General features: G+C 49.3%; 10 protein-coding genes across 10 annotated transcripts; 4 read left to right on the forward strand and 6 right to left on the reverse strand.

Moving 5' to 3' along the window:
• Window positions 1-234: 234 nt before the first annotated feature.
• N7489_011094 (uncharacterized protein) lies at window positions 235-1,029 on the reverse strand (the record flags this gene model as incomplete). The annotated part of the gene is made up of 1 exon (XM_056716843.1): window positions 235-1,029. The coding sequence occupies one exon, from the start codon at window positions 1,027-1,029 to the stop codon at window positions 235-237; it is 795 nt and encodes a 264-aa protein (XP_056564465.1).
• A 375-nt stretch (window positions 1,030-1,404) lies between these two features.
• N7489_011095 (dolichyl-diphosphooligosaccharide--protein glycotransferase subunit OST1) lies at window positions 1,405-3,044 on the reverse strand (the record flags this gene model as incomplete). The annotated part of the gene is made up of 3 exons (XM_056716844.1): window positions 1,405-1,530; window positions 1,586-2,627; window positions 2,704-3,044. 3 exons carry the CDS (start codon window positions 3,042-3,044, stop codon window positions 1,405-1,407), a joined length of 1,509 nt encoding a protein of 502 aa, XP_056564466.1.
• Window positions 3,045-3,346: 302 nt separating this feature from the next.
• On the forward strand, window positions 3,347-6,101 carry N7489_011096 (pseudouridine-5'-phosphate glycosidase/carbohydrate kinase family protein; the record flags this gene model as incomplete). The annotated part of the gene is made up of 7 exons (XM_056716845.1): window positions 3,347-3,521; window positions 3,607-3,815; window positions 3,866-3,965; window positions 4,022-4,063; window positions 4,121-4,351; window positions 4,406-4,706; window positions 4,778-6,101. 7 exons carry the CDS (start codon window positions 3,347-3,349, stop codon window positions 6,099-6,101), a joined length of 2,382 nt encoding a protein of 793 aa, XP_056564467.1.
• Window positions 6,102-6,533: 432 nt separating this feature from the next.
• Window positions 6,534-7,811, forward strand: N7489_011097 (uncharacterized protein; the record flags this gene model as incomplete). Its single annotated transcript, XM_056716846.1, has 1 exon — window positions 6,534-7,811. One exon carries the CDS (start codon window positions 6,534-6,536, stop codon window positions 7,809-7,811), a length of 1,278 nt encoding a protein of 425 aa, XP_056564468.1.
• A 506-nt stretch (window positions 7,812-8,317) lies between these two features.
• On the forward strand, window positions 8,318-9,454 carry N7489_011098 (uncharacterized protein; the record flags this gene model as incomplete). The annotated part of the gene is made up of 1 exon (XM_056716847.1): window positions 8,318-9,454. The coding sequence occupies one exon, from the start codon at window positions 8,318-8,320 to the stop codon at window positions 9,452-9,454; it is 1,137 nt and encodes a 378-aa protein (XP_056564469.1).
• Window positions 9,455-11,339: 1,885 nt separating this feature from the next.
• fmn1 (riboflavin kinase) lies at window positions 11,340-14,177 on the reverse strand (the record flags this gene model as incomplete). Its single annotated transcript, XM_056716848.1, has 6 exons — window positions 11,340-11,692; window positions 11,764-12,453; window positions 12,565-12,972; window positions 13,379-13,655; window positions 13,751-13,960; window positions 14,061-14,177. The coding sequence occupies 6 exons, from the start codon at window positions 14,175-14,177 to the stop codon at window positions 11,340-11,342; spliced, it is 2,055 nt and encodes a 684-aa protein (XP_056564470.1).
• Window positions 14,178-15,215: 1,038 nt separating this feature from the next.
• Window positions 15,216-17,426, reverse strand: N7489_011100 (Zn(II)2Cys6 transcription factor domain-containing protein; the record flags this gene model as incomplete). The annotated part of the gene is made up of 3 exons (XM_056716849.1): window positions 15,216-15,233; window positions 15,299-17,139; window positions 17,201-17,426. 3 exons carry the CDS (start codon window positions 17,424-17,426, stop codon window positions 15,216-15,218), a joined length of 2,085 nt encoding a protein of 694 aa, XP_056564471.1.
• Window positions 17,427-17,574: 148 nt separating this feature from the next.
• N7489_011101 (uncharacterized protein) lies at window positions 17,575-17,817 on the forward strand (the record flags this gene model as incomplete). The annotated part of the gene is made up of 1 exon (XM_056716850.1): window positions 17,575-17,817. One exon carries the CDS (start codon window positions 17,575-17,577, stop codon window positions 17,815-17,817), a length of 243 nt encoding a protein of 80 aa, XP_056564472.1.
• A 1,873-nt stretch (window positions 17,818-19,690) lies between these two features.
• On the reverse strand, window positions 19,691-22,316 carry N7489_011102 (MFS transporter; the record flags this gene model as incomplete). Its single annotated transcript, XM_056716851.1, has 11 exons — window positions 19,691-19,757; window positions 19,946-20,018; window positions 20,213-20,346; window positions 20,460-20,571; window positions 20,640-21,049; window positions 21,099-21,185; window positions 21,238-21,270; window positions 21,332-21,576; window positions 21,633-21,667; window positions 21,729-21,838; window positions 21,904-22,316. The coding sequence occupies 11 exons, from the start codon at window positions 22,314-22,316 to the stop codon at window positions 19,691-19,693; spliced, it is 1,719 nt and encodes a 572-aa protein (XP_056564473.1).
• Window positions 22,317-23,141: 825 nt separating this feature from the next.
• N7489_011103 (kleisin alpha) lies at window positions 23,142-24,960 on the reverse strand (the record flags this gene model as incomplete). The annotated part of the gene is made up of 2 exons (XM_056716852.1): window positions 23,142-24,644; window positions 24,697-24,960. The coding sequence occupies 2 exons, from the start codon at window positions 24,958-24,960 to the stop codon at window positions 23,142-23,144; spliced, it is 1,767 nt and encodes a 588-aa protein (XP_056564474.1).
• Window positions 24,961-25,497: the final 537 nt, after the last annotated feature.

Here is a 25,497-nt window from a genome sequence, read left to right on the forward strand (position 1 = left end):
CTATCCAAGTTATGTTTTGCCATGAACAGTTTGATGAGAGATTTCATATTCATTAAGCTGCTTGCTCAATTGATAGTATCCGACTTCTCAACGACCCAGGGTCTCTCCAGTCTCCCTTCCATGAATCAGTGTCACGCTTCGTATATCCCTCTGCAAAATATCAAGCTATACAAGAAAGATAAAGTTAAGAAAGATGCAACTCTGGTATTACTATTCTTACGTACCGATGCCATATCAAACGCCTGGCTTTGGAGCATCGGACTTTGCAACCTCGAGCTTCGGACCCTCGAGTTCGTCCTTCTCGTAGATCCCAGCGAAGCGCTTATCATACTTGGAAAGAGCATCCCTTTCCGCCTCCGAAAGAACAGGGTAATACTTCACATATTGCAAAGTAGGGAGAGCCTCCAGGATGCGAATGTAAAGCGCAGTCGAACGATCACCCACAACAGCCGGATCATCCAGGGTGACCGTGTGTCTGAAGTACGCATTGACCTTGTGAGCGTTGACCTCGTAGAACTCACGAGGAGTACCCCGGTTCGCATAAACATGGAAGGAAAAAGGGACGTCGCAGAATTGCTGGCATAGTTCAGCAATGGTCATCTTGTCGGTTGTCCAGCCATCCCAGCCGTGCAGGACGAAGATGCACTCAGTCTTGGATGCGCGGGCTTCCTCCAGAGCCATTGCCAGGTATTTGCCGACTCGGCTGAGGGACGAGACCCGGTTGTGGGCGGGCTGGATGATTGTCTGCATCTTGTGGGGACGGAGACCCAGGAGACCAAATCGCTTGCGATGCTCGGCGACGGTGATGATTAGCAGTGAGCGGAGGTATTCGTGCATTTGGTTGCTGTTGATTTCAGAGTTCGGGTAGTTGTGGTCCTTCAGGTTTGAGGCTCGGGCGATGAACACCACCACTGGGCCAAGGCGGTTGCGGGGAGAAGACAGGTTTATCTTGGACGGGGAGTCCTGGGTAGTGTTGTCATCGACAGGGGGAGGACGGGGTTTGTCCGGCGACTGCTTGATTTGAAGCATGGCTGAGGTCGATAAATTGCGTAGAGCGTGAGTTAGGAGTTCGGAGTGAGGATTTAGGAGGAGGGAGAGGGAGGAGTGAGGGAAAAAGAGAAGAACGAGTCGACACCTGAGTTGACATGGACGTTTGTTTACGTTTACGATCCGATGGTGTATACACGTATACACGTATCCAAGTGGGAAGGTACGTCCCAGAGGAAGGAGCAACTCAGACTTGAAGATCACATGGACGTTGGAAGTACCTACGGTATGTAGGTATCTAGGTAAGATGACAAGGGAAGCTGAAAATACTGTAAACATAGTCAATTGGTGAGATCCCTTGGACACGCCTATAAAAAGTTGACAAAATGATATTGTTATGAACCCATTTCACGCAGTTCACCGCTTCTTAATGCTGACATCGATCTTTCCAATACCCCAGGCAGCGACAAAGACTGTGAGCAAACCCGCGAAGATAGTGAAAGGCTTGCGCAGGGCATCGATCATGGAGTGATCGTACGTAACCTAATGTCTAGTTAGCACAACTGTGAGATGAACAAGTGACAATATTAGTACATACCACCAACTTTGAGTCACGAGCTTCGTCAGTCAGACTGTCAACCTCCAGGGTCAAGGTGGTCCGGCCCAGAGTATCCATGTAAGTCTTCAGAGAGCTCACTTGAGCGTGAATGTGCTCCGCGCCAGGAAGACCATTGCTGTGGCTTCCCTCGAGGATCTCGAAACGGACATTGTGGGCCCCTTCAGGGAGAACAACGCGCACAATCACACGCTCATACTGGATGCCCTCGGCCATCTTAGGTCCCTCAATGAGCGGGACCTTGAGAACATAGGAGTCGGAGTCGACACCCGCGGCACGGCGCAGGAACGAAGCAAGATCATTGTTCCACCCAATACGGAAGCTGTAGTTCCAGCCTCCAAAGATCGGGTAGCGGGGCTTCAGCTCCAAGTTACCAGCGCTCTTACCAACGCTCGGACGGTAGCGGCTGGTAGAGACATTGCCGATATCATCAATGAAGTAAGGGTCGACAGAGCCAGGCAGCAGTGGATAGGTCAGCTCGCGAACTGCCGATGTAGGCGCTTTCTGGTAGTTGGAGTAGGTCCAATCGACACGCGAGAACTGGTTGGTCAGTTGCGAGCCGTTGTTGCGCAACCAGTACCGTTCCTCAGTTGCAAGGTTGCCGCCCCAGTGCGAGACTTCCAAGTCACGCTCCAAAAGGTTTACGGTGATGACGGGCTTGGTGAATTCGTAGCGAACGGTAATTGGGTGCTCGGTGCCCGGGGCCACCTTGGCCGTGTCATACGGGCCGTAGGTGTATGTGGCGCCCTTGCGCTCGGGGTCCGAGCCGGACTTGAGGCCATCAGTGGTTGTATAATCCGGCACATTGGTGCTGGGGAACTTCAACTTGGTCTTCTGTGTATCCGTCGTGTAGGCGGATGGCGTATAAGCGGAGAACGAGTAGGTGAGGTACTGCTTGTCCGCCTGCTGAATGGTCGCAGGAAGGGGACTGAGAGAGGAAAGCACCGAGTACGAAATTCCGAGGGTAATCTGCGACTTCGGGGCCAGAGGTTCGGGAAGGTGAACGACGAAGTACTGGTTGCCGCTGTTTCAATGGATGTTAGAATTGGTGTCACGGTGTATCCTCTGGCGTGGCCATTGACCTCCCAATTGATACTCACCCAGATGATACAGCTTCAGTATAGTCCACGTCAAAGCGTCCCTTCTCGGGGGCCTTCTTATCCCTCACTTCGAAGGCTCCAACACGGTCAAACACCTCGGCAGAGAAGGGGATGTAGTAGTCGTTCTGGGGCTGCTTGTCGACATTCTCCACAACGACATTGATCGTTTCCCGCACATAGCTCTTTTCCAAGTTGGTATTCCGAACCAAATTTGTGTTTTTGAAGACCTGCGGGGGTTTGAAGCCGGACGGGAGATCCAATCGATTAGGCGTAGTAAGGTTGGTTGCGGCGCACAGGCTGGGCGCGAGCAGCCCGAGCACCGTGGCGGTGAGAAACCTCATTCTGAGTACCTGGAGGACACAATTTCTCCGAGGTTCAAAATGTTCAAAAATCCGAGATGTGATTGTGTCGGTCGATGAACCTAAAGCTTGCGAAGCTGATGATACGTGGTCCCCATTGTATACTAGGGTCGCCGAAGCGGCCACATCGCGCACTCCGGCTTATCGCTGATAACGGCCTAGTTTAGCTCGGGAGCTTTCTCCTCATCTCGCATTTCTACTTCTTACATACTTGTCTAGCAGGCTCACTTAGCTGGGGGTGCAGCTGAATCTTCTTTTCAGCTACCATCATGTTGTCACACACGATGTTTGCCTCTCGAGCTGCTCTAAGGTCCTGTTTGAGGGGAGCCCAGCTGTCGTGTGCTCGGCGTTACCACGGCCTTGCCCAGAGCAAGTTCTTCAAGGTGTCAGAAGAGGTGCGTGATGCAGTTGCTACAGGTAAACCAGTTGTATCACTTGAGACGACAATTTATACACACGGTGAGTCTTCTCTCTGTTCATTCTGGGGTTGAACATTGCAAGAGCTTCGCCCAAGAGCGGGGAAGCCAAGACTGATCGGCTGTAGGTTTCCCTTATCCCGATAACATTGCTCTCGCCGCACTATTGGAGTCTGTTGTGAGAGCCAATGGCGGAGTTCCTGCAACTATAGGAGTCCTTGATGGTGTTGCCAAGGTTGGTCTGAGTACGGAAGAGCTTATCGAGCTGGCCTCAACGGCTCAAGACAAGAGCGCTCTAAAAGTGTCTCGCAGAGACCTCGGATATATCTGTGGCATGGTGAGTTAGTAGCTACAATGCCTCACAAGACTGAAACTGATCTATATCAGGGAATGGTCGGTAAGCCGATGCACGGCGGTACTACAATCTCGGGCACTATGATCCTGTCAGAACTAGCTGGTATCAAGATTTTTGGTACCGGTGGACTAGGTAAATCCAATGACCGAAGTTCAATTGAACAATGAAGCCAATCTGACCTGCTATAGGTGGTGTGCATCGTGGAGCAGAAAGCTCAATGGATATCTCTGGTAGGGAAAACTGTGGAAACAAACCCAGGATCTCCAGTTATTGACAAATGATTATAGCCGATCTTACTGAACTTGGACGTACCCCGGTGACGGTGATTAGCTCTGGATGCAAGAGCTTCTTGGACATTCCTCGAACGCTGGAATACCTCGAGACCGAAGGTGTCTGCGTGGGTACATTCGCTGATGGCCGGGATGGCGCTGTTGACTTCCCTGCTTTCTTTACACGAGAGAGCGGCGTCCGCAGTCCCCGAGTCATTCAAAATGAAGCTGAAGCTGCTGCCATAGTTTGTAAGTTTACCCGCCATGCGTTGAAAACTACAGCCTCGTTGACACGATCTTCAGATGCGCAATTAAAGCTTCCAGTAACCTCCGGCATCCATTTTGCCAACCCCGTCCCCCTGGAGCACTCAATCCCCAAAGCCGAGATGGATCTTGTGATTGAAGAAGCTATCCGCCTTTCCCATGTAGAGGGTTACCACGGCAGTGACAACACGCCATTTGTGCTTGCTAAGATCAAGGAACTAAGCGGTGGAAAGAGCGTAGTTGCTAACCGGGCCTTAATTGAGTCCAACGTCAAGCGTGCAACCCTAGTAGCTGTGGAACTTGCCAAGCTTGAACAGGCTGACCTAGGAACAGGGTCTCGGTGAGTTTTGTTTCTAGATACGAGATACGAGATGCAATCAATGCTAAGTTCGGAGATCTCCTTCCCTATAGACACATGCCATCAATCCCAGATGTAGCTTTGCCAAATCAAGTTGCCTCGCAAGTTGAAGATATCCCTGAACCAGGCAGCACCGAACCTATTACACCGACGATAAAGGCAGACGTCGTGGTTGCCGGTTCGCTAGCCATCGACCTGTCCTGCGACTACACCCCATTCGGAGACGAACTCACACAGGTTGCACCAGTACCGCATACCTCCAACCCAGCAATTATCGGACAAAGCCTAGGCGGCGTTGGCCACAACGTTGCTGTTGCCGCCAACTATGTCGGCAGCGACGTCCTCTTCTGCAGCGTCATCGCAGACGATCTCAGCGGCCGTGCCGCACTCTCAACCCTTGAAAAAGAAGACCTCAGCACCGAAGGCATCCAAGTCCTCCCGGCAACACCAAGCACCCGCACAGCACAATACATCGCAATCAATGACATCAAAAAAGACCTCGTAGTAGCCATGGCCGACATGGGCATCGTCGAGCTCCCCGAGTCCCAGCTCGACTTCGACGGCTTCTGGGAACCTCTCCTCGAACGCACGAAGCCAAACTGGGTCGTCGTCGACGCCAACTGGCGACCCGACGTGATAGCCAAGTGGAGCGCTGTGGCACGCAAACACGGCGCACGCGTAGCCTTCGAGCCCGTTTCAACAGCCAAATCCCGACGTCTATTCGGCAGCGATGCGAACAGCACCGGTGCGACGATCAGTTCTAATCAGACAGTTCCAGATAATGCTATTAGTCTTGCGTGTCCGAACCGCCTCGAGCTGACGGCTATGTACACCGCTGCGCGGGAGTCACTTCTTTTCGAGTCAGCGGGATGGTGGCATATCATTAACTCTATGAATATGTCTCCGACGGGCTCGCGCGAGCGTCTCATTGCACTCACCTCGGTATCTCTCGTCGACGAGGGTCTTCCGCAGCAGTCTGTTCAGCTGCTTCCTCTCATTCCCTGTATTGTTACCAAGCTCGGTGGTGCGGGTGCTCTCCTTACTCAACTTCTGCCGCCTGGTGATCCCCGTCTTACGGATCCGGAGTCTGCGCCGTATATTCTTGCTCGCGCGTCGCCTGGGTCGGACGTGCCTTTCGGTGGTGTTTATATGCGTCTGTTCTCGCCTGCTACTATTCTAGATGACCAGGACATTGTCAGTGTCAATGCCGCGGGTGATACGCTGCTAGGTGTTGTGGTGGCTGGCTTGGCCAAGGATCCTTCTGTACGCATTGAGGATGTCATTCCTATTGCTCAGGAGGCGAGCCGTAAAACATTGGCTAGCGCTGGAGGTGTGAGCAAGAAATTGGTTGAGCTGCGGGGCTTATTGGGACTGTAATAGGGTTTCAATGGAGACATGCGAATTGAATGATGGGCTTGGACGAGGAAAGAATCCAAACACACTCAGGTTCTTCACTAAACCCAACTACAGTAAACCCCGTTATAAGGATCTCGGATATAACGAATATCCTGGATTAGTTCGTTATAAATAGGTCTTACTGTAGGAGTTTATCGCAGATCCTGTCCTTTTGAAGTTTAGGACTGGGTCTGCAGGGGTCGGAAAAGTGAGACATCTCGAGTCCGGGATCTTCAATTGGGCGATCCTCGCGTATTCGTTTAGCGAATTTCCTATCTCGGATTTCCCTTTCCCAAAACGGAAGTGATCCAACTATGTTGTATATTGTATATCCATGGATGGTATGGCCATCAGTTGTTTCAAACTTTTCAAAATTCTACTTCTACTCCCTACTATATCCTTCTACCATTCACCATGTCCCTCACACTGTCCCTCGATAATCAAAAAACGTGTTACTCAGACAATGAGACAATATCCGGTCACGTCAACCTGCGATGTCCAGCCCCTTCCGATATTCAAGATCACATCCGCGTGGTCTTCGTTGGCCGAGCGAAATGTCGGATACAAAAGGCCAAGAGATCAGCAGCACTGTCCGCGACGTATCGCAGCAAATGTATTCTATTCGAAAAAGAGCGCATCCTTTCACTCCACGACTGCCAAGCACCTTCAAATGGCCTCTTTCAGTGGCCATTTGAATTTCTTTTCCCTTCTCACGTCCAGCCATCAACGAATTCGCCGCGATGGCCCGAAACCACCCCTTTCTATAGTGACGCAGGCCATCCGCTGCCACCGACATTCACTAAGAAAGCGGAGGACGACCTAAGACAGTTGGACTGTGTGATCGAATACAAAATATACGCACAAGGATCCAAGATACAACGAGGCTTCCTGGGCAGGAACTCACCATTTCTATCCGAGCCTATCCGATTGAGTTTTATGCCTGCGTCGGCCAAAATGACTCCGCTTGCGAAGGACAGCTTTCCCCGAGCCCATTCGCGACGAGAGGAGCAACTATTCAATATTCGGAGCATGCACCTTCTTCCCGGATATGAAGGTAGAAATCTAAGCGTTCAAGAGAAGTTCCAGTCCTGGCTTTCTCCGGGAAAATTGCCTCACTTCTCATTCAATGTTGCTTTTTCCTACCAGACCCACGTGGTGCAGTCAAGGCCACTCTCGTGTACTTTGGATGTTGATCCTGTAATCGAGAACTCCTCTATCGGGTATCCGCCGCAGATCCTGATGCAGTCTATCTTCGTGGTCGTGACAGGTCAAACTGCCGCCCGAGCTACACCGTCTCTGGTAGGGGTGATGTCTGCTGAGGTGGATGAGCGCATTGAAATCATATCCAGGCCTTCTGTGAACGTTCCGGTATCAGGAAGTGTGGACTTGGACACGGTGGCTGGGCCCTTTATATTCCGGCATACGGATATATCTTTCCGGACGCTCAATATAAGTAGAACGTATAGGTTATCCATCTCGATTGTGTTCTTGTGTGCGGGGAAAACTGCGGAGTTCAAACTCTCTGATTTGCCTATTGTGGTCATGGCGAGCCAAGACCCTGAGTCGAAGAGAGGACACGAGAACATCTCCGATGATGACTCCCCGCCGTCTTATTCCCCCCGTTCATCATTGTCCACGGGGATTTGTGAGCACGCTGGGAGAAACGAACTCGGAGAGAAACAACACCGTTGAGATGTTAAGCTGGGTTGTATTATGGAAAGTTGTGATCTTAGATGTACAATGTTCCTAGAATTATTACAGTTATACGAAATATATGGTTGTACTTTCTGAAGGTACGGAGAATGCTCTGAGAGTCTCGACGAGCTCTACTACTGTCGGAAACTACAAGGCCTAGGGAGTGTTATAGCTCCCTATTATTTCTAGTAATATTCTAGACCGAATGGACGTACGTTGTTACGTAGATTCATGTTTTTCATGTTTGAGATGTTTTATGATGCGCATCATAGCAAAACCCTAACTATTGATGTCACATGAGACCTCTGATGCAACTAACTCCGCGGAGGCCAAAGAAGTCGAACTTCAACTTATATAAACCATGGTTAGGGCGCAAATGTACGAAGAAAATAGAAAAATAATTGACTGTCTTCTTCCAAGGTGGCAAACCATTGCACATGCTCCTTCAGCAAAAGCCGCAAATTATCGACTCTCAGAGATATCATACTTTCCATCACGCCAAAATGTCACAGCTTATTGATAGCCTTAGCCCGGAAATTATTGCAATAATTGCTCAATATATTGAAAGCAAAGACTTCTTCAACCTTCGCCTAAGTAGTTTATATCTGAGAGACAGCACCTTCGCTCTCTTCCTCAAGCTCTACTTCCGCACGCGGACCCACATGCTAAGCCGACACAGCCTTATGAATCTACTCGACATATCGCATCATCCAATTTTCGGTCCTTCAATACGATCCGTGGTCATCACCACCAATCACTTGACCCCGGATGGACTTTCAGATGAGCCCTATCTCCCAGGCCGAACGGAGCGGAATGTCTCCCCTCCCATTAATAAAAAGAGCTATCGTGAATATTACATACAACAAAATTCCTTCCGACAATCAGGCCTGGACACGACATATTTATCGGAGATACTAGCGAATGCGGTCCACTGTCGAACTCTGGCCCTGGCTGACCACGATCAACCCTGGGGAGCTGCATTTCTACAAAGAGAAACGGGAGTGTACCCAACCTCAAGTATCGAAAAGGAATACAGCAAGATCTACATTCAACAAGTGACCCATGTGATTATTGCCGCTGCAACCGCCAGCGGGGCCTTGATAGAGACATTGGAATTGAATGCTGGACTTGGACGAGCGATGAATCCAAGCGTGCTCAGATTCCCTGAACTTCACCGAATACAACTCCCATGGGCTGGGACACTCACTTCATTGCAGCTTTTGATGGGTCCGGATCATGATGAAGATCAACTTGTTTGGTCTAAGCCTCTCGTCGATTTTATCTTGCTCTTTCCTCGGTTAGAGGTACTTGATCTGTATTTCGATACACGTCTACAGCGAACGGGATTCCAAGCGCTCAGTCGTGCACTGAATCTACCAAATCTTCGAGTTTTACGGCTTGGTGGCTTTGACTGTCTTTCAGATGATCTGGTATTACTTTTCGACATGCACCAAAACACTTTGAGAGATATTGTCCTGAACAACGTTGGTATTAGTACAAAACCAGAAGGCTCATGGCAGAAGCTGGTGACTATGCTTGGCGACCAGCTTCAAGTTACGAGGTTGGAAATCATCGGATGCAATGTGGATGGTCATTTGATATGTCTCCAAAAGAGTGATATTAGCTTGTCAACGCGATGATATCACAAAAGGAAAGGAAAAGAAGCGGGATGTATCCCGTGGGACCGCCAATGGCTATGGAGCTTATGCTCAGCCATGACTTTATCAAAGAGCTGGCACGAGAGCTGGAATTTGTCAGGGTGCGCACCGGCATACGGCAGACCTCGACAATGGCAATGACATTGAGATCTCCGTAGATGTAAGCACCAGGTGCCGTGCCTCTGCCTACGCTGTCTCATGGGGGCTCAGAAATACAATTCATGACAGGGCGAAACATCGGACCTCTGGGGGACAACCGCATGCAGTCATCTACAAGATAGATAAGCCCAAGACTAAAACACCACCCAACATTCGTAGCCTTTGACAGCTTTTGACGACGGCATAAGCCCCGGATCCAACAGGCCGACCTAACCATGCTAGTCTGTTGAAAATTATCCATTTCGTAACAATGTTGATCCTGCTTCGGCTTTGCCTCCAGATTGGGATTTCCGTGCCGTCGAGGTTGCCTATATGATGATATAGAGCATTCTCTTACATTAACACCGTCTCTTTGGGGATTAGTATCCTTAGAAGGCATAATAAGCTAATAATTTCACCCACTAAAGCACTTATTGCTTTAACTTATCCTCCTTTATTAGAACATAATCTTACAGTTCTATAGCCATGATGCATGCTATATGCTACCCTAAGATAAAAATAAAACCTGAAGGAGACATAGTATGTCATATGGAATGCTTTGCGTAGTATTCCCACTCCCACTTCCGCGCTTTGTAGTATAGCCCGGTCGAATCATCTAGAGCGTATTCGTTAGCCATATCTCTTATGGAGACATCCAACTCTTACCTAAGTAGGTCATACTGTGTCCATTGCAAGGCTGCCATCTTAGGTCTTGTGAAATGTGCGGGGATGGGCTGTTTCCGATGGTATATGTCGGTAGAGTCTCTATAAAAATAGCAAGTAAGCCAACGAATAGAACCTGTGGGCATAGACATACCTCGCTCGGAATTCTTTCTTAATAAGCATTTCCAAATGGTGCACAGCGGCTGAATTGAAGCGACGAATAGTGCGATGATTGCGATAATAACTTCGACAGAAAGGCTCATTGCGTTGGGAAGCGTGGTGTAGAACCCAGGGTAGAAGCTTTTAAATCCGAAATGGTTTATGAAATATAGCAGTGTTCAAGTAAATGTGTGAAATAGCAGAAAAAGAATCTCGATCAAAGTAGTTAAGAGGTAGAAGCCAGAGTACTATACATATATGTAGGTACCCTTACCCTTTTATTCTACGTTGCGGCGTAACTTCACTCCTTAAAATGGGGCAGTCCAGCTCGGTCTCCGAGGGTGCAGGATCTAACTATTCCTGACAAGACCGACAACAAATAAAATCAAGGAGTTCAGAAGGCCTGCGCCTACTTGCAAGGAATGAGAACGGAATGAGAATCGGCTATGTAGTGATTGGTTGATATTCTGAACTAGTTGTCACATTGTCCGTTCTGTCTCGGATGTTGTTTCCTTGGCGCCAATTTCAGTATACAGGTGAACGTTGCGCAGTCCAGAAAAATGCATCACTCTCTAGCTAGAGATATAATGTATAATAGTTCTGGAGATACGTTCAGCATAATCCAGCTATACAGATCTATAGTCTATAGTCTGAAAAGTGGTATGGAACCGACTAATCGACAAGCTCATCGAGACCAAAATGGTTTTGACCCTGTCATTTGAAGGCTATCTAACTAATACAGAGACCATGGACCAAGCTTGAAATCTGTGTAGAGTATGGCAGTGACCCAATAGGCACCAAAAGAATGGAAAGGACGGTGCTGATAATGCGTATGTAGATTGTCTTCGTAGTCCCTATTAACCTCCATGCAGTCATCTACAAGATTATTAACAGACTAAAGCACCACTCAACATTCAATAGCCTTTCCTTTGGCGCCTTTTGACGATGGCACCAGTCCCGGGTCCAACAATCCAACCTGCACAAGCACACCAGCCTGATCCCAATAAAGACTCTGGCGTGTAATCTGACCGGCAGTGAAGCTTGCCACCACAACGACGATGACACTAATATCTCGATCCGTGGGCGAAACACCAGGCAGCAACCATGGGATCTCAGCAGTATGTTTACAAGCAAATAACATCTCATCCACGATGCGATCCGCACCCACAGTGCGCGACAAAAGGCGGATGTGCTGATCAACCGGTCCGGCAGGAATATATACATGAGCGAAGAAATCTCTCAGGCTTGAGATATCAGAGCCTGTAATATACATATCAGTAAATTCCCAAACCAGATTGTAGAGAATAAAGCGAGAAAAGGGAAAGACTCACCCCCAGCCTGGGTAGGAATACACCTGACAAAAACCTCACCAGCCGGACACCCCATCTCACCATAATGGCCATGACCAGTCAACATCTCGACCGCCGACTCAGAACCATGACTGTTCTGATTCCGTTTTTGCGTCTCCAGCTCGCCAGTTACACGGTCCCAGTATTGTTCCCAGACAGTCTCGATATCAATAACGGCCCAGTGACTCCCGACATTGAATGAGCGCCGCAGACACGACAGCGCCCGACTCCACGCTAGCTGCGAGCTGATCTCGTCATCCGCGTTTAGGTCCACATCCACCTCGCCTACTTTCTCTTCGGCGACTTCCCGCTCCGCGAATCCAGCTCTGGAACCCGGGTACGTGTACACGTAGCAACGGTGCTTTTTCTTGTACGTCACGTCGCCTTCGGTGGCACTGAGTTCCATCCATGGCCACAATGCGCAGGTCTGGACTCGTGGGCCTGGGATATGAATTTGGATTGGGAGATATGTTGACTTAGCGGCTGGGCCGAAGATCGAACTTGTGTCTGAGCAACCTGGAGACGAGCAGTCCTCTTTTCCCCTGTAGGTGAATTGGTCTGTTGAAGAGAGGGGGTAGTAGGCTATTAGGGCACATAGGTGTGGGAATGGGTTTGTGTTGCTGGCTATTATGTGGTGTAAAGCGAGCAGGAGGTAGGCTGGTCGGTGATATGCTGAGGTATATGGTTAGCTTGGGTTTTGCTATATCTTGTAGGTCTGAAGTGCCTGCTTCGAATAGTGCAGCATATATTAAGAGAAGAAGAATAGTCTGATAGAATACGTACCCACTATCGCATACCGCTCTCCATTCTCGAGTTCGTCTTCTTTCTCGTGCACGATATTCTTCAGCACTTTTGTGTCCTTATCTTCATCCCCGCTGCCAAGAAAGGGGATATAGATCACTTGGAATCCTTCCGCCTGGAAGCGGTGGACTACGTGGGTATCGAACTGCACGGTATCGGAGATCAGGATGAGATGTCGAGGAGATGGCTCTTCATATCGCCAGCTGCGTCGTCTGCCGGAGCTCGTGCTCACTGTCCGATGTATTCCGTGCGGATGAGATGCTGCGGAGTTGGGACCCGTGGTGTCAGCGTCTAGATGTGGCGGGCTCCTGCTTGGGCTTTGGGCTCGGCGTCGAGTCAGGCGTTGAAATATGTTGACCATGGCCTGAATGTGGTAGTTGATGGAATGATCTGTAGATTGGGGATTCGGAAGGACATGTACCCCTGTTATTATAGACCGGAATACCTGTTTCCTGTCCGGGAAACTCGAATTGATGTTCTTGGTATTACATATGTCAAGAGAGAAAATGGATGCCGAGCGGATTGCCAATGCTTAGGGTCTTGGTGTGTGACGTAGTTGATGTTACAATTCCACGATAAGATAGGGTAGGGCTGCACATTTTCACCCGGGCATGCTTGGAAGACGCATCTAGTACGATGTGAGATGACATGTCAACAAAACGCTCCTCTTTCTATGTCTATCCAAAGAAATGATCTGCGCTATAGAAGAATCATCGCAATGCAAGATACCCATCTCACCACCCCGAATGGCATGATATATTTAACCCCACTTAATCGAAGCTCAACAACCACTCACGATCCTCGCTCACCTTCCCAGACATTTTACCGCTGTCAACAAGATAGCACTTGTAAGCCTCGCGCAGCAGACTTTCCCGCGCAACCTCACAATCCACCCGAATATCCTCCACCAATGCTTCCAGCGAGACATAATCAAACTCAGGCCGGATATAACCCAGGATCAGCAGGTTGAGTTTTGTTTTATAGAAATCCGGCAAGCGATTGAACTTAGTCTGACCCTCCTGTCCCGCAGCAGTGGGCGATGGTTCCGTGAGAGCGGGCATAATATGGATTTCCTGAAGTGAGCAACCGCGTCAGCCCAATACCCCCCCAAAACACGAGTTTCGACATTTGACGACATCTCGTCTAGTTTGTATCACATATTACATACCACAGACCGCACGGTGTTCTTATAGAAAGGATTATAACCAATACTCAACACGGCAGGCAAAACCACCGCAGTAGATGTGCTACACTCGGATGTCTCATGTTGATATGTTTTCGGATCGAGCGCTACAACACCGTAGTAGACACCGGTTGTCAGTTCTGGGTGCTTCTCGGAAAGGTCATCGGCGGGGATGTTGGCGGTGGGGATTCCGAGCTGTAGCCATCCGGGAGAGCAAGTCAGTGGAGGGTCTATTGTGCGCGTTGCGCTGTGCGATTATAGCAACGAGGTGTGGTTCCCAGACTCCTAGACGTACATCTTTGCTTCCGCGGCCAAATCCCTTGATCACTGGCCCTGACAGTCGCACTGGATAAGGAGGCTCCGGGCCTGCGTCAGGGCCGGCTACCGGGTCGCGCGGCTTGTCGGAGGGCATGGCGGATTCTGTCGGGTGAGGGTAGGGCAAAGCGTGGATATTAACACAGACAAATCTGCTAATAGTATCGTTTCGTTTGTGTGTACAGCTTGTGCGACTTAGCAATGGTTTGGTGTGATGCTGGCATTGAGTGTGTCTGAATACGATTAATCCTGGTGGGGGTTATCGCGATAAGGATAGTTACCTAGGTACATCGTGCATCGGGAGCCTGAGGTACCAGGCATCAATACACAAGCAACTCCAACGCTTCCAACAGGATACAGGCTTATTCTTTAGTTCTTAGCCTTGTTCGAGTATAGCGACTTCAAAAAGTACATACGTATGTATGTAGTTTGTGAATGGTCCTGCTAGCCAGACTCGGGTGGGTCTTTCGATACATTTGAGCTTTTACGTCCGCGCAATGCGCGGTAAGGTAAGAAAAAGAAAAAGAAAGCAAAAAGCACTGTTAAATGGTGTACGTATTGAAGTGGTAAAGAAAAAGCAAAAAATAATAATAATAATAATAATTCGAATTAGGGGAGCTGGTTACACCTGAGACAGGATAAGACCACGGGACTTAGTAGGGTCGGCTTTCCATGTGAGGTTCTCTGCAATCCCAAGGTTGGATTAAGCTTATTTTTGTTTAAAATTAGATCCATGGATGGTCTAGGGCTCAACGAGGTCAAAAGTGACCCCACTCAATATCATTGCATTATGCTCATACAGTAACGATCCCGTCCCGGAGATACCATTTTTTGTCCCTTTTGAGCGCCGCAAAAAGAAAATAAAACAAGAAAGCATATCAACAAGCCGGGAATTGGTTCCAGGGATCCAAGCAGCATAACGTATGTACGAGAACATATAACAGAAAAAGACCCTGTCCGCGAGTGGTCCGAAGGAAATCAACATCAAAGGGAATCATACAATCCCAGAACCAGGAAATATGTACCGGGTAAAACAGCAGAAGAAAAGAAGAAAAGAAGACAGGCCTGATGTTAGGCCTTGCCGAGGGTATGAAAGGGTAATTGAAACAAGATCAGAAAACAAAATCAAAAGAGATCAAATGCATGGCAAGAACTAGAAGATAGCGGATTAGCATGAGACCAACTCTAAAACTTTCGTGATCGTGGTTAGAGACTTACATTCATCACAATGAGCATCGGGATATCAAACACATCGCGTTTCACTGTCCAGCAGTACGCGCAATCGACCTTTCCGTCCTTGAAACCGAGCTGGTTCATGCCAGCCTCGCCAGCAATGCCACCCTTGCGGAGGTGGTTGTTCCACTTTCCGTTATCATCGGACTGTGCAACCTCCATGTCCTCCTTGGTCTTGTATTTGAGCAACTTGCACCGAGTCATGACACTACCACGAGAATCGCCGAATGCGAGACGCGCAAAGTCCTCGTAGAACTCTACGACGCTGTCATCGTCGAGGAGCTCGGCCAAGAATACCGGCTGGGGGCGTCCAGTGCCGGAATTCTCTAAGGTAGAGCCGCGCGGTGTGAAACTACCGCGTGACGTTGTCCCGGACTGGGGTACGGCTGAACCACCAGTGTTGACATTAAGGTTTGTCTCTTTCCCTAGAAGCACGTCTTTCTTCCATCCGGTTAGGATGCTGAACTCCTTGCCTACGGCGGCAATCTCGCCGGTGCGTCGGCAGACGATGGTCGGCGTCCCACATGCATTGATGAAGTCCTCGTACTCCCAGAGCGTTCGCTGGAAGCATTTTTCCATGAAGATGAGGTCATCGCGATTAAGGGTCTTAGTAGTCGCGATAAAAGAGGGTCGAATAGAGGCAAGCGCCTTAGCAATCCGCACGGTCTTCTGCGGCGTAAAGCGACGTTGAATGAAAGCAGTCAGGTTGTGGAAGCCACTTGTGTAAGCATAGGGCTCCTTCACGCTTTCGTAAATCGAAGAAGGATTGCGGTGGCGCCGTTTAGGACCGACCTGCAGATTTGGGTGTTTCAAGATCGATGCTGTCACCTGGCGTTGTCCATTCGGCACCAGGCTGTTGGACTTCGGGGCAGGAGCGATATTGTTGAATGGGCCGTCGTCAAATGCAGCCGTTGGAATGTTCGGGCTTGGGGCCGAGCCAGGACTAGTGAAGCTTGCTGGCCCACTTTCGATGGCAAACGCATGTGGTGCATTTGCTTTCATGTGTTCAGGGAGCATGGTATTTGGGGCATAGACACCGCCGACATTCACATGCTGGCCCGAGGCCGGTCCGGCCGACCATTCATTTAGGAGAGGATCGCCGAACATGAAAGGTTGATTTCCCGGGCTTTCTCCAAATCCAGGAGCTGGTGTGGAGAACTGGGCTGATCCACTTCGGCCGATCGACCCTCGCTGTCCTGCAGAATCAGTAGGAGAGTCACCGGCCGCCCCGGTAGCCATATGCCCAAGCATGCCGAATTCCAGAGCACCGTATCGGTTTTCAAAGTTCATGCTCGAGAGATCGAAGTTGAAGAGCGCTGGATCACTGGGATCAAAAAATGGCCCTGCAAAAGGATTTTGGGACTGACTTGTATCCCCAGAGAGAGCAGTACTCGGAGTAGGCTGCTGGTTCACAGTCGATGAAAGACTCGGATTTCGACCATTGGTGCTGCTCTTCATGTTAAAAGTAGGTGAAACGGGTGATTGCGTCGTAAAAGGGCTTTGGCCTATGGACGATTCTTGGTAGGGATTGTAAGATCCTGTCTGCGTCTGGGGCGTAGGGTAAAAGTTGTTATTCGTGGGATTGGTTGGCTGTTGGGGATGTTGTTGGCTGTGTTGCTGGTTGGAGTTGACAGCATTTGTGCCATTTCTAGATATAGGCAGATTATTGCGGAGCGTATTGTTGTATAGATTGGTGTTGCTGCTAACAGCCGGCATCAACGCCCCATCAGGGGCATCATGGAGATACTTGGCCTTTTTGCGAACACCGTCATGGCAAGCATCTTGCAGACCACGTTTGATGCAACGTTGACACGGTCGTTCGTCGCCTAAACCCAATATATATTAGTCAGATGCCTAGTAACGGCGAGGGTTAGTGTATCATCATACCGCAAGTCAAATGAGCTCGTTGGCATGCAAAGCAAGCTCGCCGGGCCTTCTTCCGTCGCGGTCGGGAGGGATCCTTGGCATTAGCTGCTTTGCGGTCCGCCTTGCTATCGGCATTAGTTTTGGGCTTTACGACCATTTGTTCGTGCTCTGTGATATCGGCGGAGTCACGTTCTCCACTGTAGTCCCCCGCAGGAACTGGGGAGCCGTTTTTGGTCTCCATGTTCATTTCGGCATGAATCCCGAGAACGGATGATCTATGGACGCGTCCACAAAAGTGAGGTAAATCGGTGATTCAAACCCCGTAGGCCACTTTCCGTGTCTTCTTGTGTTTATCTAAAGAAACAAAGCGTGGTGGCGACAATACCAATGATACCATGCGCGCTTCGATCTCGGCGGGTGAGCGGATCCACGTGCGAGATACAGCCCAGCTTGTGATAGAGGAAAAAGGAAACGATCGCAAATTGCTAATCGTCCGTGCTGAGACTCGAAATCCACCCAAAATCACCTCGCGAAGGTCGGAGGGGTCTCCAGGTCTTGGTTCCTATAATCGCGCGTTTGCGACTACAGTTGGTGGGGAATCGGAGGCGGAATCACGGCGAGTCGAGTCACGGGTGTAACGGGGGACAATCGACTGAAGATGCGACGGATGTACGATGATCTGACACATTGAAGAATTTCAATGTGGTTTGTAGATGGGGAGAAAAATTGGCGCAAAGCTGACAGCAGAAAAATCCCGCAACGGTTTCGGGGCTGAACTGAGAGTGGAGAGGTGGACGAGTCCGTTCGGTTGCGGGGAAGATATGAAATTCTCTCCAAATGCGAGAGCCGTGCCGATGCAAGGCCGATCGATAAGTTGGGGAAAGAAAGAAAGTCGAGTGGCAATGCAAATATTATTCGCGGGGAAGGTTGAAGAAGAAGTGGATGACTCTGAGAATGGGCTTCTCGGAGTGTTCCCGTGACTAGTGTCTAAGCAACAGTTTTAACACGAACACAGTCCAATTGTAAAGGACTTGTAAAGGACTAAATGAGACTATGACTGACGAGATTTTTAATATTATTTTTTTAATATTTATTTGACAATTTCTTTTGTTTATTTTAGCGCTCTGTTTGGCTCTAAAAAGGCGCAGGGCTGGCTATGTTGTATACTTCGTATGTAAAACAGCCACTATTTTACCTAATTAAGTGGGCTATTTTCTGTTTTTTTCTTTTCTTTTTTCTTGCTACCCAACGTAATCCACGTTGGGCATGTTTTAATTTACAAATATATCTCTACTCAAAAGTCCTGAGAGTGTATTGTTCTTCAACTTCTTCAATATGAAAGGACTATGTACATCATACTCACATGCTGACGTTCAGAGCAACGGTCACTGGAGGCCGGCATTTGATTATGCCAAGTATTACAGCTTTCACAGCATTACCGGAAACAACAGGTAATTTAAGCGCGTCCACGAGCTCTGATTGGCCAGGTTATAAATCCTCCGCCAGATCGGGTTCAGCGCATACCGGATTGACCTATACTATTAGTAACCCCGCAGGGGAATTGCGCACGTGCGGGAACTTCCAGGTCGATTGTATACTTTAGACCTTGTTCTCCTCTTAAATGACTAAACGTTGAATGCAAACCTTGGAAGTATCTCCAATTGAGTCATTAATCCTTCTGCCAAAGCCAAATCCATCCCGAGAAACCCCGCTCCAGACTTTCCACAGTTCTCGGCATTGCGCTCCGATCCCGTTTTGCTCCGAGGCTGGCTGAGTATGCTCTGCCGAGGCTAGAAGGCTTTCAATGTATCGCTCAGCTATGACGATTGCTATAGAGGAAGGATTGTCATGTCTGCCTGCAGCAGGGGTTAAGTTGGTTGGGGATGACTGCCTGTGACTGGATTTCAAGACCACATGACGCTCGTATGCTTCGCAACTGGCCTGGTAGACTGGGGGGTTGCCGTCGGAGAATTAAAGCCCGGGCCAGGTTCGTCCAACTTCTATTCTTGGAGTGGGTATCTATTATTCCTGGTGCACCAAGCGCGCTAGTGGCATCAAAGGCTTCATGGTCTGCTTGGGGCCAGGAACGGCCAGATCGAATATGCAAGATGTCTCTACGTATGGAATCAAGTGGAGCTAGGATGTGAAGCATATATCCTTGCCGATCATGTGTACTATTGACTGTGATTTTCTGCATTGGCTTTTGAACCGCAGGCGGTACAGCAGCTGGAGGCGTTAGGTTTTGATCAATTGTTGCAGGCCAGGTTGACCCTATCATCCTCAGTAGCCAAACATCTCAGTCCAGGAGTTTCCCAACATCTAGTCATGGGATGCCGTGTTCATCGCCTCCGGCACACCGTGTCCAGGTGAAACTGTTTGGTAAACCGTTGAGATGCAATGACACCGAGGATAGACCTGTGGCTGTCCTCGTAAAAGAGCTATCCGGCCAGCAACCAACTTGCTTGAGATTAATGTATGTATGGGGGTATCATATGTGCACGGAAGTACTGATCACGCCTGTGATTTCGCGAACCGGCTCTTACTTCGGATCCAGCTACCGTACCGAAAGAATAAATACCTATTATGAATGTCAGTACAACGTTCAGTGGACAGAACAGCTTGTTTTGAGTTATCTGTTGTCAGAGCCACAGGCAACTGGAATATCAAAATTCCATGAGATGACTTGCTCGAGGTTCAAGATGCAGGGGAGTAAATAGGGAGGCCATAGCGTAAGAGGAAATCAAATATATCAAAACCAGAACTTACGGAAAAGGGGTCATGACAAGGGTTAGAAACGCTAGCAAGGAAGTTGCCCAGTGATATCCGAGGTTGTTATACACTGCATAGCCGTTAGCTATAATGGTTACGTCCCAACTTGTGTGCAGGCAAGAATATAGCTGTCAAGCATTGAGGAAGAGCTACAGATAGGCCTGTTCAAAATGCAACGCATCGACCCGCATTGGAAAGATGCGCTGCATGCAAAGCACGGGCTTCCAACTCTTGTCCCAGCATGGAAAGAGCGCGGACACTTACTTTGCATTCCGAATAGTGGGAATATGCCTCCAAAGGATGACCGAGTGAAGCTGTTCGCTGCCAGAGCGCTGGCGGCAAATGTTGGATACGCATCGACAAGGAATGTGAAGACTCCCGAGTACACCAGGATTGTCCTAGCAGTAACACGATCCATTAGCACCGCAACAGAGAAAGCCAGAAGATAGACAGGGATTGTAAAACCAACGGGTGGTCGCCCGGTCAGGTGAGGTTCTAAGGTTGATCTTACCCAGCACCAAAAACAGCACTGCCAATGATAGGCGCAATCCAATGGACATTAGGGTAGATTGTCCAAGCAAAAATGAAGAGACCTATAGTAACCAAGGGTCCTCCCAGAATCGCTATTCCATCGAAGTCAGCCATCATTTTTCCTAGCCTTGGCACCTGAGCAATTCGTTGGCAAACTTACCTGGGGGCAGTCGCCACTCTGGCTGGAAGTCGTCGAGCTTGTCCGTGGCTTTCTCATGGTTACGCTCCAAGCGAGCATAGTTGCGGCGCCAGATTGGATCCGACAAAATGGCTATAACCATTCCGACAAAGAGACCAAGGAAACACAGTCCACGTTGCCATATTACGAGCCCATATACCTCGGAGAAAACTAGCTGGAAAGCACCGAAGAAGAGGTACAGGATACCCAATAGGATGGCCGAGAAAATGCAAAGGCATAGACACATGGGTTCCAATGTCAGGAGCAAGATGGGCCGGTACATGGAATTCATGACCGTACGGGCCACAGAGCGCTGCAGCTTTTCGATTGGAGCTTTCCATCGATCGTCTCCGGTCTCCTGGCGCAGCTTCTGCGCCTTGCGCCTCAGGAGTCTGGAACATTCTTAGCGTCGCAATTATTCCAATATTTGGAAATACATACACTGGGTGATAGGTCTCTGGGACGAAGAATATTATAGAGGCGAGCATTCCTCCCGTCCAAATCAGGAGCACATAAAACGTCCAACGCCTGCAAGTGGTATAAGCTTCAATAGTTACCAGAATTCGAAATGAGCACATACCATGTGGTGAATGCATTAATGAAGCCACCAACCCTAGTGGTTGTTAGCATCGGAATCATGTCGTGAAAGTCTTGTCTTCCGGAAAGAGACCTACAGAGGACCGACTTCGGGGCCCACAAATGGGCTCGCAGTGTAGAGCATCATAGGAAGGGCAAGTTCATGGCGATCGAACATGTCACCAACAGTACCCCCAGCAACACTCAAAAAGGCACTGCCTGACAGTCCGTTGAAGAACCGACAGACAAGCATTGTCTCAGTATTCTTAGCCACCGCGCACGGAATAAGCCACACGAGAAACAGCGAGAACGAAACGATATAAATGTTTCTCCGGCCATAAAACTGAGCAAGACCAGATCAGTAACTTAAATATTTCGCAGCAAAGATCCCAAACAAACCTCAGATAACGGACTCAGAAAGAGCGGACCAATTCCTAAAATGAGAAACGTCAACACAGAATCCAGCCCGCGAAAGACGACAAGATCAGCACGAACCAAGACCCCAAATAAAAAGCGACAATCCAAGAGTCGCAACTATCTGCGAACACCCAAACTCACTCATCAATTGGTCATATGTCGTGGTATACATCGAAGACGCACAAGTCCTATATTCGGCCGATCAGCTTCTGTGCGGCGCAGAGAAAGAAGACTAAACCGGTGGTCTACTTACACGCAAAGCGAACCCATCGAGACAATAATGACAACCAGCCACCTTCGGGCTTTGCTCATATTGCGCGGATTCATAGGATCGTTATCCTCCCAGCCCACAGTATACGCTTCATCCTCACTCGCCACTGCAGCCTCGTCGACTTCATCGCCGCCAATACTGACGCCGTCGTTCAATGACCAGCTGCGTTCTAAGGACCTGGATGTAACTGATTTAGAGGCATTCGAGCCCTGTTTCTGGAGTGGTGCACTGCTTTTATCGTGGGTACCGGTGATCGGAGCGTAAGTCACTTCGTCGGATTTGGTGCCGTCGAATTCGTTGTCGCTCTTATCGCTAGAGTATCTTTGGGGGCCAGTGTGGGCTTTTTCTTCGCTGATGTCTGGGTGCGACACGTCTGTACTTGACCGCGGAGACATACTCGAGCAGGTGGCCAAACGGTCAAAAGTCAGGCTTGCTCATCTAGTTTGTTTTTGTGTTAGCGATGAAGTCATCGAAAACAAAACGAATGGTTTGGAGCTACCTAGGTATATGTATGGACTGGATATGTGAGTCACTACCTTGCGAGAGAAGGAATTACTATTAGCGTCTAAAATGGAAATCAAAAGTCCGAGCTGATCAATCAATGGCGATCCCGGGGATAAACAGCTCTACTGGGGCCTAATTCCGCGATCTCGAAGCCGACCTCGGGATCCCGTATAGCCAATAATAATAGCCTTGAACATCACTAACTGTATTTCTAACATGTATAATTCTACCTAGTCTAGGTCTAACGAATGCATTGACATTGTCTTCAGCGTTTTAACTGGGGCATTGGTGCCAAGAGCTTAAACACGTGTGGGATGATGCCATGTGGTACAGCACAAACGTACATACATAAAGTCTCCGAGATGAAAACTCCGAAACAGAGTCGAGACAAGTATGAAAACATGATAGAGATAGAGATATGTTCAATTAAGCTAGAGCTAACACTACTACGGAACAGAATCAATTCATCAATGTCGCTCCCAACCTTGGAAGGGACCAGGTTCCCAGACAAAAACCCAACAAAAAAGTAGTAACCAAAGTCCCGTGTCTCCGAGCCATCCCTAAACTCCTGATAGTCATCCAATTGAACGCTATCCCCAAAAGAAAACACCGGATCTCAAATCGAGATATTCCACAGAACCATCCCAAAGTCGAGCTGTACAAGAAAAGAAAGATGCGCCAATAGATCCCAAATTTTGGTCAAGAGGACACACCCTCTACAGAGCCTGACTGAGCTGGCTCATGGCACCAGAAGCGTTCTCCTCGGCCCAAGAGCCCCAGAGTGCCTGCTTGCCACTAATCTTGAGGGGACCACCGATAGACTTGGCGCCCTGGTCAACCTTGACAGCATCTTTCGTGGCCAGCACCAGGACTTCGAAGAACATCTTAGTAGCATCGGCCTTGCTGGACCGCTGCTCGGGAAGAAGATCCTGGAACAACACGTTCTTCTTCTGCTGGGTGGCCGGGCTACCAATCTTCTCGCGGAGAATGTGCACAGCGTGCTTGGTGCCCATTGAGACCGGCTCTGTATCCACGGGGTGCGCAATAGTATCGTCCAGCTCGTCCATGGGCTGGTTCATGTCTTCGTCAACACTCAGACGCAAGGCGTGGTGGTCTTCATCATCTCCAGGGAATTCAATCTCAGAGCGCTGGTTCATAGTCGTATCAAGAGCGATGCCCTCGTCAATTGGGACGATGGCTTCCTCATCACCAAGCTCAAGGGCAGGAACGTCGACGGCAGCAACATCCATGTCGGAAATGCCACTGTCGCGCTTGCGCTTCAGCTCACCGGCCTTCTTGACGGAGTCCAAAGAGAGCATGCCGCGCAGCTCGGGCGCCCATCCGCGCCCACGGTCCTCGCCAAACACACTAGACACAAAGTTGCCATTCTGCTGTCTGGTCATGAGGGTGAGCAGGACAGGGTCACGAGGCAAAAATGACGCGGGCTTCAAAATTGCAGAACGGTCATTCTGCTGGTCCTTGATCTTGGAGCTAGAGATTGCGACTTCCTTGTCTAGTCCCATAAGCTTCTGACGCTTGGCACGCTGACCCTGCTGGGCGCTAACGGCATCAGGGGTTGCAGACACATCTCGGTTGAATTCCTCTTCAAGCTGATTCATTTGATCAGATCCAGCGTCAGAAAGGGGGCTTTCGGAGTCACGTTCGAATCGGTTGTCGGCGGCACGGGGTGTCTCGCCACCACCAAAGTCGCCGTCGTTGTTGAAGTCCATGGGGCCATCCGGCAGTAGGTCGTTCAGATTGTCATGGACATCATCACCAAGGTCCATTTTATCGAGAGCCTCATCATCACCAAGATCCAGTCCCAGATCGTCGTCGTCATTGAATTTTCCAGCGTCATTGAAAAGGTCTTCCTCCACGGGACGAGGAGCGGGGGCATCTCGACCAATTTCCATAGTCGGGTCATTTCCAAGTGGCAATTCATCCTCACCCAAGTCAAGATCAACAAGGGAAGGGTCTTCAAGGCGTGCAGGTTCCTGAGAAACAGAGCGGCGGAAGCTACTGTCTGGGAGGAATTGACTTCCAAAATCCATGCCACCAGGGCGTTTGGCAGCAGGCTCCAGGTCTAGGGTTTGAGGGAAGAGCAGAGAGGTATCAAGGTTGGTGAAAAGGTCAGATTCAGTAAGAACATCGGGAAGAGTAATGCCGCCTGGAGCGACAACAGTCGAAGTCATGTCATTGTTGTTTGTGAGACGGAAAGCCTGATATATGATTAGACTGTACCAAATCAGTATTGGTCTAAGGAGTGCGTACCATTTTAATCTTCATTAGAGCTTCATTGCAATCATCGAGGAGGTAGCGAGCCTTGCGGCTGTAAATTCGAACCACACCCAGTAGCAATTGGCCACTCAACCGCAGAGCCATAGGGGCTTGACCCTGATCAACAATAGCATTGACACTGCTCTCGATATCCGACTGCAGGATATGCGACTTCGAGAGTTTGCGTTCGATGTTAGCCGACAACCAAACGCGAGCCAACGGCCCGGTTTTCGACAGGAGGGTCTCGGAATAGAACATAGTGTGTTTGTCGCAGCGAGATACTCCGCAACAGCAAAATGTCTTCCACCAAATTCAGTAGGCGAAAAGACCCGCCCGGCGCGGGGGTGAGGTGTAGAAGGGCGACGCGCTGAAGCCGGGAAAACAATAACCTGTGCGATGACTCGCACTCAATAATTGTTATGAAAAGGTAGATATGTGACTAAAAGGATAAAAAGTTTATCACTCGAACGTGTGTATTCAAGACATCGAAGACGATGAAGATTGGGAGGGTATGTGCGCGCGAGGGATATCTTGGAGTTGGCTGAGAAACCAAGGAGGAACGGAAGATGCGCGTCGGTGGGAATATCAGGTGGCAGCCGTGGCCTGGGCGGGAATTTTGCTGATGTAATTGAGGGGGCTGGGAATGTCTCGAGTCACGTGTATCGTACACAAAGGAGAGCCTGTACGAAGCATCACAACAATGAATTTTGCTAGTGAAAAGGCTAATGTCAGAGTGAGGTAAATAGATAAAAAAGCATCAATAACTTCCAAAAAAAGTTTTCAGGAAATCATAGA

The sequence above is a fragment of the Penicillium chrysogenum genome (genome assembly GCF_028827035.1).
Source record: "Penicillium chrysogenum strain IBT 35668 chromosome Unknown utg000005l_segment0_segment0, whole genome shotgun sequence".
NCBI classification, from domain to species: domain Eukaryota; kingdom Fungi; phylum Ascomycota; class Eurotiomycetes; order Eurotiales; family Aspergillaceae; genus Penicillium; species Penicillium chrysogenum.